The 13,937-nt window shown below is 34.6% G+C and overlaps 1 protein-coding gene across 1 annotated transcript in view; it reads left to right on the top strand.

Moving 5' to 3' along the window:
* The window catches only part of DMD (dystrophin), a 2,517,447-nt gene that overhangs the window by 698,391 nt on the left and 1,805,119 nt on the right, over positions 1 to 13,937 (top strand). The window contains exons 8-9 of the mRNA XM_012638704.1: positions 4,212 to 4,393; positions 5,518 to 5,649. Of these exons, the coding sequence (XP_012494158.1) occupies positions 4,212 to 4,393; positions 5,518 to 5,649 (314 nt within the window). The remainder of the gene's footprint in view (positions 1 to 4,211; positions 4,394 to 5,517; positions 5,650 to 13,937) is intronic.

Genomic DNA, 13,937 nt, shown 5'->3' with positions numbered 1-13,937 from the left:
AGGATCTTTCTTTACAGATATAAATATTTAGATACAATTTTTTTTAAAATCCAGGTCTTCCGATTCAGGATTGCTCATTCTTTCACTGCATTATACTCCCGTCTAATAAGTTCCCATTCATAAGTTTAAATTTACAAGCGAATTTCATCACTTGAATTTTATAAAATGATGAGAACATTAATCAATATTTTAAATAAAAACACATAGCTAAATTTATTGCTTACTTAAATAAGAGAGAACTATGCTGCTCAACCATAGTCTCTGAAAATAAAATGTTCTTAGGTTTGGGGGGAACCCAGAGGTCAAGTGATATGAGAACATTCAAGGTTGGGAGTAGGTTGATGTCAGCTTTAGAAGCATGGTAACTCAGGTGAGACCACTGTTAATTCGTTTGCATTTAGAATCGTGTTCATTGGAGTGAATCTACTTCTGATTAGCAGACTTTCAGAAGGGAGGATTTGCCACTAGTTGGCTTGGGGAAGCAAGATAACAATCACAGAGGCAGCTAATTGTTAATTGATTAAATAGGATTGAAACTTGTGTTGGTGGCTACTTGTTACCATGGCTACAAAATAATCAATGTCCTCCTTCCATCCTCCTCCTCCTTCATTTCATTCTCACTTTATTAGTCCTTATAACTTCAGAGTTTAGCACAGAATTTTGTATATAGGCATTTCCAAAGACTGTGTATTAAATTATTTGAAAATTGAATGAAGTCATTTTGGACCTCTCTTAGAATTTTTGTCATACATCTCCTTGTTTTCATTCTCCCCTTACACAATTCTATTTTAGTTCTCTAACACCTCCTATTTGGATTATGTCCCTAGCCTTCTACTTCCCTCCAGTTCTTCTCTCTATCAATCTATTGTGCACTTAAAGGTTTCACTTTAATAAGATTTTGATGGAGTCCCATTCTTGCTCAAAAGTAACTAGTTACTCTCTAACCTATTGAACTAAAGCCAAATGTTCTAGTTTACTATTGATGATCCCTCAATATTCCACATACAATCTACTTGTTTTATTTTATTTTTGACTATTCTGCTCTCTGTGGCTAAGCCACAGAGGCACTATTCCTGGTACATGTCTAATCTGTCCCGATCTCTGCACATTTATTCATGCTATTTCACTGCCTGGAATACTCTTTCTCATTCCTCATTTCCAGCTAACAAAATCCTATACATACCTATTTTCGTTTCCTATTTATAAGAAATTGTTTAATCCTTCAATAATATACAATTTCTTTATCTGAACATGTTAAAGCACTGGTTGTGACAAATAGAGGAACGCATTTTAAATTTGGTTCAGCAATGTAATTATTTTGTACTTTTCTTCTTATTTATTTATTTCCTTTATTATTATTCTAAATTGTAAGCAGAATTAATGAATTCTCTATCTTCCAAATCTCTTGGATAATCAATTAAAATATTTTGAATATAATAGATCTTTAGTAAATATATTAATATGTCAAAAGAATTCAAAATATTTTAGAAGGTCTAAATTCACTTCTTTAATAAGAGAAATATTGATTTCTACCTATTGGCACTTTTGAATACCACATGATCTCAGAGATGGGAGAATAATAGTTTGGGCTAAAAATGTCAATAGGTTGGTTGAGTAAGTGCACATTTACTGTAATGACTGATATTTTTGAATACTTGCTTTCAGTTTGCATGATGTTTTATATGGATAAAATTTATTAATATATTTGACATCTGCTTGGAACAATAGAAATAATGCCTGCCCTATTTTCACCTTTTTTTTTCTTTTTATCATGTCATATATTTGAAGCCAAACATATACATGCACATGCTTATGTAAAACATAGCAGTGAATAGGCATGAGGTCAACCCTTTTTAATTCAATGCCTTTCTCACAGCCTGGTTTTATTTAACATACTCACAAATGAAAGATTTCTGTTATGCTCATCAAAGGTAATACTGACAAGTCACTCATCAGAAGGAAGAAAGTATTGTAGAATTCCAAGATATGGTGGAGGATTGACCATATAATAAATCCTTGAAGAATAGTTATCAGACGAATGGGATTTCTCTAGGCTTCAAAACACCAAAGCTAAGTTAGTAGCAGTAGTCATGCACAAAATATGCATTAGGTTTTTCTTTAAAAAGTACTTTCAAAAATTAGTATTACCATTTTTTGGTTAATAATTAAATTATATAAGGAATGAAGCATGTGTATTGTATAACTTTGTATCTCTTAGCCTTGTGCATTTAAGAGTCCAGTAGATATCTTTTGAAAAAATGAATAAAATAATGAAATGGAAGATGATGTAAGAGTCTTCTTACATGTGATATTTTTTGAGCCTTTTTATTCGAACCATGGCAGGCCAGCAAGTTCAGAATCACTTGGGAGTCTATTGGAAATCCAGAGCTCCAGGCTCCCCTCATGACCCACTGAATCAGATTCTATAGTTTAAAAAGGTCCCCAGGTGATTCATATGCCATTAAAATTTGAGAAGCACTGTATGATACTAGGGATAGAAGCAGACCAAGGAACATTAGTTAATTTTTCCCTCCTCTTAATTCTTTTTAAAAATAGTTGTCCTGATGAATCCTGTGCCTGGTACTTGTAAAGGAATTGACTAAGTCACTTTTTCAAACTCCTTTTGTGCTTGTGGACTTATGACTTTATTCTTGGCTTTTTCACTCATAATCAGAATTCCTGATCTGAATATACATATTTAAAATAGATCTTTTAATGCTAATTAAGCTAAGATAAATTTATGGCAAGAAAAACGCATTGCCACATTGCCTTAACTTTGCTTTGACCTCCTACCAGGACTTACATTTCTCTTTCTTGTTTGGCTTTAAATTAATTAATTATTTTTAATTGAAAAAGTGTATATACTTATTATATACAACATGATGTTTTAAAATATGTATACATTATGCAATAGCTAAATAGACTGAATTAACATATACATTATGCCAGGTACTACTTTTTTGTGGCAAGAACATTCAAAACCTACTCTCGGCAATTTTTAAGAATACAATGCATTGTTATAAACTAGATTGTACAATAGATCTTATTTCTTGAACTTATTCCTCCTATCTTGATGAATGAACTTTTGCATCCTTCGACCAATATGGCCCAAACTTCTTCCCTCCCCAGCCCCTGGTAGGCATCATTCTACTCTCTATTTCTATGAATTCAACTTTTTAGATTCTGCACAGAACTGAGATTTTGCAGATTTTGTCTTTCTGTGGCTGGCTTAGTTCACTTAATGTCATCCATTGATTTCCTTCTTTTTTAAGGCTAAATGGTATATCATTATCAGGACTTATGTTTTAACACTTCTGGGATTAATGATACAACTTCACATAAAAAATTATTTTATATCTTGATTCCCTGGAATAAGTACAGTAAGTAAATTGTAATGCCAAGTAGCCAAAGAACATTTTCAAGAAGCTGACTCTTTATGTGTTATTACAATTTGTTATTGACTTTACGTGCTGGGTTTCATTCACTCCCTGAATGTGGCAAAGAACATGAAGTCGGATCAACTTTATGTTCAGGACTTTCAAATTTATCTCTAAAATCTGAGAAGGAAAGTGACACCCTACTTTACCAGATGCACCATAATGTAAACCAGTATTTTAATATACTAAAGGAATATTACAAATCATTATTCGTAAGGCATATTTCTGTTTTATTTAATTTTTATTGTGAAAATACATGGCTCATTTCAACACAGAGACATATTTAGCTCTTTGTACACTTTGACACTAGGAAAAATTCAATTAGGAGGTGTTAAGGTTTGTTTACTGGAAGCCGAGACATTAAACTCTTTTGTGTAATTGTTTAATTAGTAATGCAGCATTTTAATTGACATGTTAGTGTAACTTTCCATGGAAAGGAAAATGTAATGTTTTATTTTTGTTTCTTATCTAATGAAAGCTACCCTCTTAGATGGGCCAGTCTGGCAATTTGACTTAGGAGAAAGTATTATGGAATGAAATTTTTGTGCGAACAAGGAAAAGAAATTAACTTTAGTGCTCATCTCATTGGTCTGCCAAATTGAAAGGACATTTTAGGCCTGATTATCATGTTCTAATTAGTCTCTGGAGGACATTCATGGACAATCGAGTGTTCATTAATCTGTCCTTTTCCTGTAGCATTGATTTGTCCATTACCCTTTCAGAGTCTCAAATATAGAAACCAAAAATTGATGTGTGGTTTTAATGTGCTTACAGATGTTGCCACCACTTACCCAGATAAGAAGTCCATCTTAATGTACATCACATCACTCTTCCAAGTTTTGCCTCAGCAAGTGAGCATTGAAGCCATCCAGGAAGTGGAAATGTTGCCAAGGCCATCTAAAGTGACTAAAGAAGAACATTTTCAATTACATCATCAAATGCACTATTCTCAACAGGTAAAATGTCTAAGGACAGCTAATATCAAAGATGTTTGCTGTTTCATATGTGTTTTTAGGTATCATACATGTACACATATATGATGGATATATATATATAATCACACATATTTATATAAAGCATAATGTGTGCATTTGTATACAGACAGAGACTATAAAAACCTTTTAAATTTTATCTGATATGGGCTACAATATTTATTTCAAAGCACATGGTTAAAATACTATTAATACATATCCTATTATAGGAACATAGAATACAGAATATATTGCATTTTCATTGTGTAACACAAAATAAAATGAAAGGCAAACTTATGTGCATATTAGCTTTAAATTCTCCATTGACTAGAGCAAAGAGAGCAAGAACAAAGGCAAGTACTGCTTTTAATAACTTTTTAAAAGTTTGGTGGCAACTTGATGTATTCACAAATTTTGATTATTCACAGTTAATAATCATGAAAAGAAAAAAGTGGTTTAAAATATTTCAAATAAGAATTAAATGAAGAATACATATGATTAAATCCTTTATTATATCATTTCATAGAATCCAGTGGGATTCTTCCATGACACTGGCTTGTTCTTGATCTCAGCAGTGGGTATTTTGGGTGTTTTCTTCTAACTTTCTTAGGCACAAACAATGATGAAAAAGCCTTTAGCAAAATTTCTGCTGAAGGTGTGGAAAGCTCTCAGGCCTAATTTTCTCACTCTACTGAGCTAGTTCTATATTTAGCTTATGAAAGCTTCAGTCCTTTCCAGGGTATTGACCTGATGAATTCTGGCTTTGTTTACTTTGGGTTTAGAGAAAATTGCTTTTGGATGCTTGTTTTTGCCAGATTGAAGAGCACCATTCCATATAAGTGCTGGAGTTGTGTCAGTATGGAATCCTCGTGGTTAAATCCCACCCTCATATCTTCCCAGATCATTTGCTCTCCACCATGACATTAAGCACCACAATTCTTGGAGTGTACCAGTTTCTAATATCACTTATATGTGTCTAGGATTAAACTTTTCATCTCATCATTTCCACCTAACGTTCTGTTTTTTAGTGTGTTGGAAAGCAGTCCTTCCAGCTTACTTATGATGTCTCCTCCTCCTGTCTATCCCCTCCCCCAAACCTTTCTCTGCAGATCACAGTCAGTCTAGCCCAGGGCTATGAGCGAACTCCTTCCTCTCCCAAGCCTCGGTTCAAGAGCTATGCCTACACACAGGCTGCTTATGTCACCACCTCTGACCCCACACGGAGCCCATTTCCTTCACAGGTCTGTCAACATTTACTCTCTGTTCTACAAACCCGAGAACAGCTTCCAAGATAATCTAACATTGCTTTTGCTTCTTTGAATTTTTCAGTGCTTTTTTTTCTCCTCCATCAAGAGCTGTTTTGTTTTTCCCAGTTTTATTATTAAATAGATTGTTTCATATGATGCTGCTCTGTTATGAGACTGCTCTAGAATTAATATATGTTGATTCTTCATGAATGAAAATTCTCATAATAGTGATTTGTACCTTCATTACATATTTACCTCTTAAACTTCTTTTTTTTTTTACAAAGGCTACCAATGGTTATTAAAAAAAAGATGAAGCTCGTTAAAAGGTTTATATATTTAACTTTTAAAAGTATGGACAAATATATGAAAATTATCAATCACACTGGAGAGATTTTTCTAGATATGTGATACATAAAGGTAATAATCGAAGTAAATGCTTTTATTATATTTTCATTCTAAAACTAAATTTATTCTGTTTAAGAAAAATATAACTGCAATCTTCTTCATATGATCTCCTTTAGTGTTGCTAATTTAAACTTGTATATAATAGTAACTGTAGTGTTTATAAGAAAATGTCACAGTAAAATCAGGTCAGATGCTATGCACCATTTAGTACTTTCTGCTGGAGGAATATTCTCACTGGAATTTTCCACCCTTGCAATATTGTAGGAAAACTAAAAATACAGGGACTTACAGCCTTGTATATGTTAGAGCATGGAAATGAAATGTGGTAGGATTGCTAGATGTGCAAGAATTTCTTTTTAAAAGAAAGCTTTATTTATTTGGCTCAGTGGAGCCAATTTGAAAGTTCTTCAGGATGTGACTTTTATCAAATGTACACTATGAATGAAAGTTTAGAAATTATAGACGTGATCCTATTGGTAAAAGAAATAGTGTACATTTTTGGAGGCTCATTGATTTTTTTCAAGATAGTGATATGCATTTAATTAGTGATTTATTTGGCAGTTAATTGATGCATGAGGCTGAAAATTCTTAACTCCGAAAGATTCCCCTGAGGAAACATTTATTTTAGGGCATAGTTATGCCCTCTATCCTTGACTAATTTTCATGCAAAGCTGAACAAAGGAGAATGGGTGAAAAAGTTTGGGTGAGTCAGTCTCTTCCTCAATTAAATTCCCATCCAAGTTTTCACAAAGGCTAGTTGTACAATCTTGAACAAGAAACGGGACTGGTTTCCTCATTATCAGTAAATAATAATTCTGCCACACATTATTGAGTGTTTACTATATGACACATGTGCACATATATGAACTAATCTAATCTTTATAAAATCCCTTAGGGATGGGAAGTGCTATATTTATCCCCATTTTCAGTTTATCCATCCTTCTCTCTTGCTCCTTCCTGTCACTCCTGACCTCTTGACTCTTCCCCCAACTCTCTCCTGATCCCTAGACTGTTTTCATCACCACTCCCCCTTTGAAACCACAAAGACTTAAGAAATAGGTGCTGCCTTCTAAAGTAAAGGAGCATAAACGAAGGCAAAAATATCAAGGTTTATTTTTTCCCCTTTCATTATCACTTTATTGAGCTGCCTTTTGCCTATTCTGACAGCACATTTTTACCTCATTACCACCTCATTTAGGCATTGCTCAGGTATGACTCCTTAATGAAGTAATTGCAAATGGACTTAAATCTTGCTAGACTCTATTTGTTTATTCTACCTTTGTGCAAATATTGCCAAATACATAACATGTCATAAAATATTCAACACATTCACTTATCTGTTTTATTTAACATGAGCCATTCGAATAAATCTAATGTTTATCCTTTAGAAAAGAAGCAGCAGAAATCACAAGATGGGAATGATATATTATGTTACTAAAGGAAGCACATCAGAAGGTGATGCTATGCGTAGTTAGGTTTGATAAGTTTATGTCTTTAAATATTCACACTCACTAAGAAAATTATTTTTCTAGAGTCCCACAAGGACTGAGCCTACACTGCCCCCTGTAGGTTGTATCTGCTCCACTTCAAATGAACTTAAGACAGGCTGAATTGGATTCCATCAGAGAGTTTTATTCAAGTGTTTACTTGGTGGTCTACAAGGAAACATGAAGTTTTCCATGAGGAGAGAGCCATGCAGATGACTGTCTCCTATGGAAAACATGTGCATGCCTCCTTTCCCCAAACATACCACTTTGCTTAGTTTGTTGATTTATTTAGTCAACAAATAAGTATTCTTAGTCCCCAAATCAAATTGCTTTTATTCTGTTCTCATAAGTTTCTTCTATCCTTGAAGCACTTTGGTTCAGAGCCTCTACTCAGCAGGTTCTTATTTCTCTCTGACTATTCTGTATCTCTTTCCTTATCTGGCTCTTTCTCCTCTTCCAATTCTCCCCACTCCCAGCATAGCAATCTCATGGAAGATCTCTTGGCCCTCTTATTTGTATGCTCATTCTCTTATCAATATGATTTAATCTCCAGGCTGGCTTCAATCTGTATGCAAATGACCATCATATCTATGTTTTCACCACTTGCAATCTCTCTTGACTAACAGCCCCATTTCCAACTCATTTTCAAATCTTTGATATGTATCTATACCTTGATGTTCACTGTTGTTTCAAACCTAGTATGTCCCCAAGTGAACTGTGTTTCAAAGTTTCTTGTCCTTATTTCGGTATGTCAATGAGCATATGACTCAAAAGTCATTGAGGTTTATATATAAGACATGCTCTTTTTTCTATATAGTGATCTGATATTCAATAAATGAGACACATCTAGTCAATTCTTTCTTCATAACATTTCTTCATTATGTTCCCTTAGTTTTTATAAATGTCCTACTGACTCAGGCCCTTAATACATATCTTCTACACCACATAAATATTAATAGCTTTTCAGTTGTTATCATTACCTTCAGCTTAACCCCATCTGAATCAGATTAAATTTTCTTATTCACAGCCTTAATAATAACATTTATAAAATCGTCTTCACTTTCTTTTGCCTATATAGCAAGTCCACTCTCCTAAATTTCCTTAAAAACCTCTATGTTCTATCAGCAATTTATATTTTATGCTTGTTACACATTTAATATATTTCACGTTTTCTTCGACCAAATTAAATCACTTGTTCTCTTCTATAAGTGCCAAGAAATTTCCTATCTTGACTTTTCTGCTTTCCTCAGCCTAGAGTGACTTTTGTCTTCATTTCAAATTGCCCAACTTAGTCCATATTTCAAAGCCTAATCAGTAAGTGTCAGAGCCTGTATTCAAGTTCAGATTCATCTAATTACAAGAACATGCTCTTTATACTAGGGTAACACTGAATTTTCTCTACTGCGATTATTGTATTAATGTATAGCATTGCTCACACATAGAGTAATATTCATCCATGCAGTCATTTAACACTTGTTTATTTATCACCTATTATGTGCCAGATACTATTATAGGACCAAGTGATACATCAGTAAACAAAAATACAAAACCGTCATGGAGGGTATTTAATTATGTGAGAGACATAAAATTTAAAAACAAAAGATAACAATATAAGTAAAATAGTATGTTAAATAATATGCAAGTAATATACATTAAGTAAAGTAAAAATTAGTAGGAAGTAAAATAGTAAATGCTAAAAAGAGAAATATAATAAAATAGGAAAGGGGAATGTGCAATGTGTAGTGGGGAGAAAGTTCAAATTTTAGTTCAGGTAATCAGAGAAGGACTCTGAAGGACTAAGAAGGCAAATTTCGAGTAAGGACTGGAAGGAGGCATGGGTATCTGGGTGAAGAGAATTCCATCAAGTAGAAACATGGATAATGCACAAGCCTTGAGTTGAGTTGTGAGGTTAATTTTCTATAAGTGTGGGGTTGGGTGATAGGTGATGGTGTCTGAGATGTAATGGAGTACCAGGTCACATAGGGCTTTGTAAGTAAAGGTGAGGACTTAGACCTTTATTTACCAGTAAGGTGAAAAGCGAATGGAGGAGTGATTTGAGCTCACATTGTCTCAACACAGCTGATATGTGGAGAATAGACTAAGGGAAGCAAGGATGGTAGCAAGGAGACCAGTTAGATACTTCTGCAACAATCCAGGCAAGATATGACAGTGGCTTGCATCTGGATTACTTTAGTGAGCATGATGGATAGTAGGTGAATTCTTTAAATGTTTTGAAGGACAACCTACACAATTTTCTAAGTGTTTGCTATATTTGAGAATATTTAATTGTTTTAAAAACCAAAAACAAAGAGGATGGATAAAACTGCTAAGAGGCATTAAGCATAGGTTATAAGTAAACTAGTAGCCTGTAAGATATTAGTGAAACTTGTGTTTTAAATTTAGCTAGTGAGTAAGCAAATAGCTTGTGACACACAGGCAGAAGTCATAGTGTGTGTTAAATATAGATAGTAACTTAGCAACCTATTATGCATGTTAAATATAGATGGAATAAATGATGGAATATACAAACTTGCTACTTCTAGATAAAAAGAGATGAAAAGAATAAAACATAAGATATTATAATTTCATTTCTGGGCTCACAACTACATCATTCATAAATTGGCCACCTGCTGATGACACTTAGTATAGCATGGTTACGGCCTTTCATGTGCTCTACCTAAAACACTGCATACACATCCCATAGCTGTTCAGCAAACCAATTCATAAGCTACAGCTATGGGCCAGGTATACTTACCCCTGCATCTCTCCAGTAGAGCAAGTATATGTTTGGGCCTCAGACACCTTCAGTCTAATGGACCCCTTGTTCAAATCTTACCTTTGATTCTGTCCACCACACCATGAGCAGGGAAGGCTGATACAGCAAAAATATGAACATTATACAACCCGAGATTTAAATAATATGGCCCTTCTGTTTGCTCATTACCCTGATTGTGTTACCCTCCACATCTCTTCCCCCTTGCCGTATGTTTTAAACACATTTAATAAATGGTATGATATGAGCATCTTAACTAGATCTGTGAGCATTTCTGTTTCATGATCTCTGGGATAGCATACCTGGTAGCAGAACTGAAGGCTACCGTTGCATCAAAGTCATTTCCCACCTGATACAGTAGATGTGACTTAGGAAATAATTAAAGAAACCAAGGGTTACTGTAAGGTTTTTGGCTTAAGCAACTGGCTGCATGGAGTTGCAACCAACCAAGATAAGAGACACTGTAGGAGTAGCAGATTTGGATGTGAACATTAGGATCTCAGTTTTGAACGTGTTAATCCTGAGATGCCTGTGCAATTTGAATATATGTAAACAAACCCCTTGTAAACAAGGGGTTCTAAGATCAGAATTGGGGATAGGTAATTTGGAAGTCATCAGGACATGGATAGTATTTCAATCCATTAGCTTGGATGAGATCACCTAGGAAAAAGGTACAGACAGATAAGCGATCTCTATATTTATATATGAAAAGGTAACAGAAAAGGCTGCAAAGGGTGTCCAGAAAGGGAAGAGAAAAAGGAGGAGGATGTAGTATTCTGGAATCCAGAAGAAGAATGTGTTTTAGGGAGAGGAAGTTGTCTAACTACATTAAGTATTGCTGATTAGTTCAAGCAATATGAGGTTTGATAATCAGTGAATTTAGCAAAACATCAATAGGGTAGGATCTCCAGTATATAGGGATCCTGATATATATAGCAGTTATCACAGTGGAATTACTAATAAAATCCTTATTCACTCTCAAAACTTTCCCATTTTGAACAATAAGTTACATGCCCACTCTAGCTTATATGTACTTTGGTAAGAACAATTTAAGAGTGCGGGGGGGAGCGTCTGTGTGTTTGGGGGTGTTGCTAATTGGAGTGGATTCAAAGAGAATAAAAGTTAGCAGCAACTTGCATTTTAACACTTAAAAAACACGCTGAATAGTTGATGTCCTCATAAATAAAAGCATACTTCCCTTGGATTAACCCATTCTGATTAACTGATAATGGGTCTATATATTAGTTTTCTATTACTGCTGTTAACAACTGCAAACACAGTGGCTTAAAACAATAGAAATTTATTATCTTACAATTCTGTAGTTCAGGGCTCCAACATGAGTGGGTCTCATTGGGCTAAGATTAAGGTATAAGCAGGGCTACCTTCCTTCTAGAGACTATAGGGGAGAATCCATTTCCATGCTTTTTCCAGATTCTAGAGGCTGCCCACGTTCCTTGGCTCATGGTCCCCTTCTATCTTTAAAGCTAAAAACGGCAAATTGTCTTTCTCATATCACATCACTCTGACCTACTCTTCTACCTCCCTCTTCCACTTTTAAGAACCTTTATAATTACATTAGACACACTTGGATAATCCAGGAAACTTTACCTTTTAAAGGTCAGCTGATTAGGAAGCTTAATTCCATCTGCAGCCTTAATTCTTTATTGCCGTGAAATATAACATATTCACAGGATCCAGGAATAGAACATGGATGTATTTGGAGAGGGGATGTTTTTCTTCCTACAACAGTCTAATACTGTGACAAGCAAATCTGAGGAAGGCTTCCATTATCTATCTGTAAACTAACAATACATCTGGCATCACTTGGTGTTCTCCCAGGTGTCACCACACAACATTTTGTTCCCTTCCTTTTTTTGTTGATTGTATATGAGTGTTGTTCTTCCATAGGCACTGTGAATTTGTTCTTATGCCAGAAACAATGTAGAAGGAAAAAAGTACACACCCATGTTTCTGCCCACAAAGACCTTATTTCTCTTTGTTTTCCTTGCACAGATGCCCACATTCATTTAATAAACACTTTGAGTCCCAAATAATGTGCTCTGCTCTCTACTAACTCACAAAGTAAAGAAATCACACTTTTAAAAGTTACCCATACTTTGCTTATGCTCCTATGATTCTATAAGGAAAAAAGGGAATCATACTACTTGCAATCTTGCCAGACAAATAAAGAGGGACCTCTCTTATTTAACTAATATTTAATATTTCTAGTTTTTAAAAAGTCTTTCAAATACACATTTCATTTAACCATTAGAATAAATCTATGAAGTGATTTTATTAGAGTCATATTTTAGAGGCCATCTTAAATGGCATAAAAATTTTGTTAAAGCAGCTAGTAACTGGCAGAACTAGGATTTAAACCATATGTCGTGACTTCTAGTATAGTTGTGATGTTTCACTATTTGAAACCCCTATCCAGATTGGTCAGAGGATTTGTCTCATTCTCATCAACATTGCATATTTCCTCTTAATCTTTTAATATTTGTAAGTACCAAAAGTATGTGGGAAGAAAAATTCCTCCTCTCTCCCTCTCCTCTTTGTGTGATGAACAATGGCTGTTAACCTTCTAGGAGCATATTTACCACCAATAGGACAGGTAAGTATTTATGCATTTGTAAAATAAGAAGAAATTGAGCATTTAAAATAGAGATACTGAACATAAAGTATGCAGAAACACCATAGAGAAGCATCCCCATATTAGAAAAGATGCGTAAAATATCACAAAGTAATAATTATGTCAATCAGTAAAATTGGCTCTTATAGTAACAAAGGGGAAAAAACAGAAAAGCCATACTTATGAGTGTCTTCAGAATAATTAAAGTTGAATTTAAGAAAAAACAAATCATCTTTGAAAATTTTAGATGACAAATCTTCATAAAATATAGGGTTAAGCTGAGATACATTGGATAAAACTAGACAGCTAAAAATGGCATTTAGATATTCTCAAACAGGAGGAAATGAAAACAAAGCACCTGTCATACAAAGTTTGCCCACACCCTCAGTGCTAGTCTCTATTTAGACACAAATGATGCTTCTGAGAGCTTCAGCTCTACCCCTAAGATGGTCCGGTTCTAAAGTTTCATGAAGTTACTGACTAGTATAATGTCTTTCCATAACCTCAAGTTCAACATACTTAAAACTGAACTCATCCTTGCCCGTAGGTCCAGGGGTCTCTTCTGACATTTATTTTTACCAAGGATTTACCAATCCACGCATGTGTGACTCCTTCTCCTTCAATTCCCTCATACGTAATTGATTAATTCCTACCCAATTGCCCCTTTGGACTATTTCTGACACCTTTCACTCCTGTCTGTTATCTTGGATTTCAAGACCTTCCCATGATCTAACTGGCAAACCTCATCAATCTTATCTGTCACTCTCTTCCTGTATGACACTCCTCCTTCCATTTGGATCCTGCTTTAATAGTTTGCTTTTAAATTATGCCATTCATTCAGTTTCCTTCCTCACCCTTCTCCTTGCCTCCCCCTCTTTCTCTCTTTCACACATACGTGCCAACCTGCACATCCTTTCACATTCACACAGGGTTTCTTTATAACAGTGACTCATACACTAAATGGCAAGTGTCAGGATTTGAATGA

This window comes from Propithecus coquereli, unplaced genomic scaffold, assembly GCF_000956105.1.
Source record: "Propithecus coquereli isolate 6110/MARCELLA unplaced genomic scaffold, Pcoq_1.0 Scaffold132, whole genome shotgun sequence".
Lineage (NCBI taxonomy): Eukaryota > Metazoa > Chordata > Mammalia > Primates > Indriidae > Propithecus > Propithecus coquereli.
The sequence above is the reverse complement of the archived record's forward strand: the minus strand, read 5'-3'. Positions and strand labels throughout refer to the sequence as shown.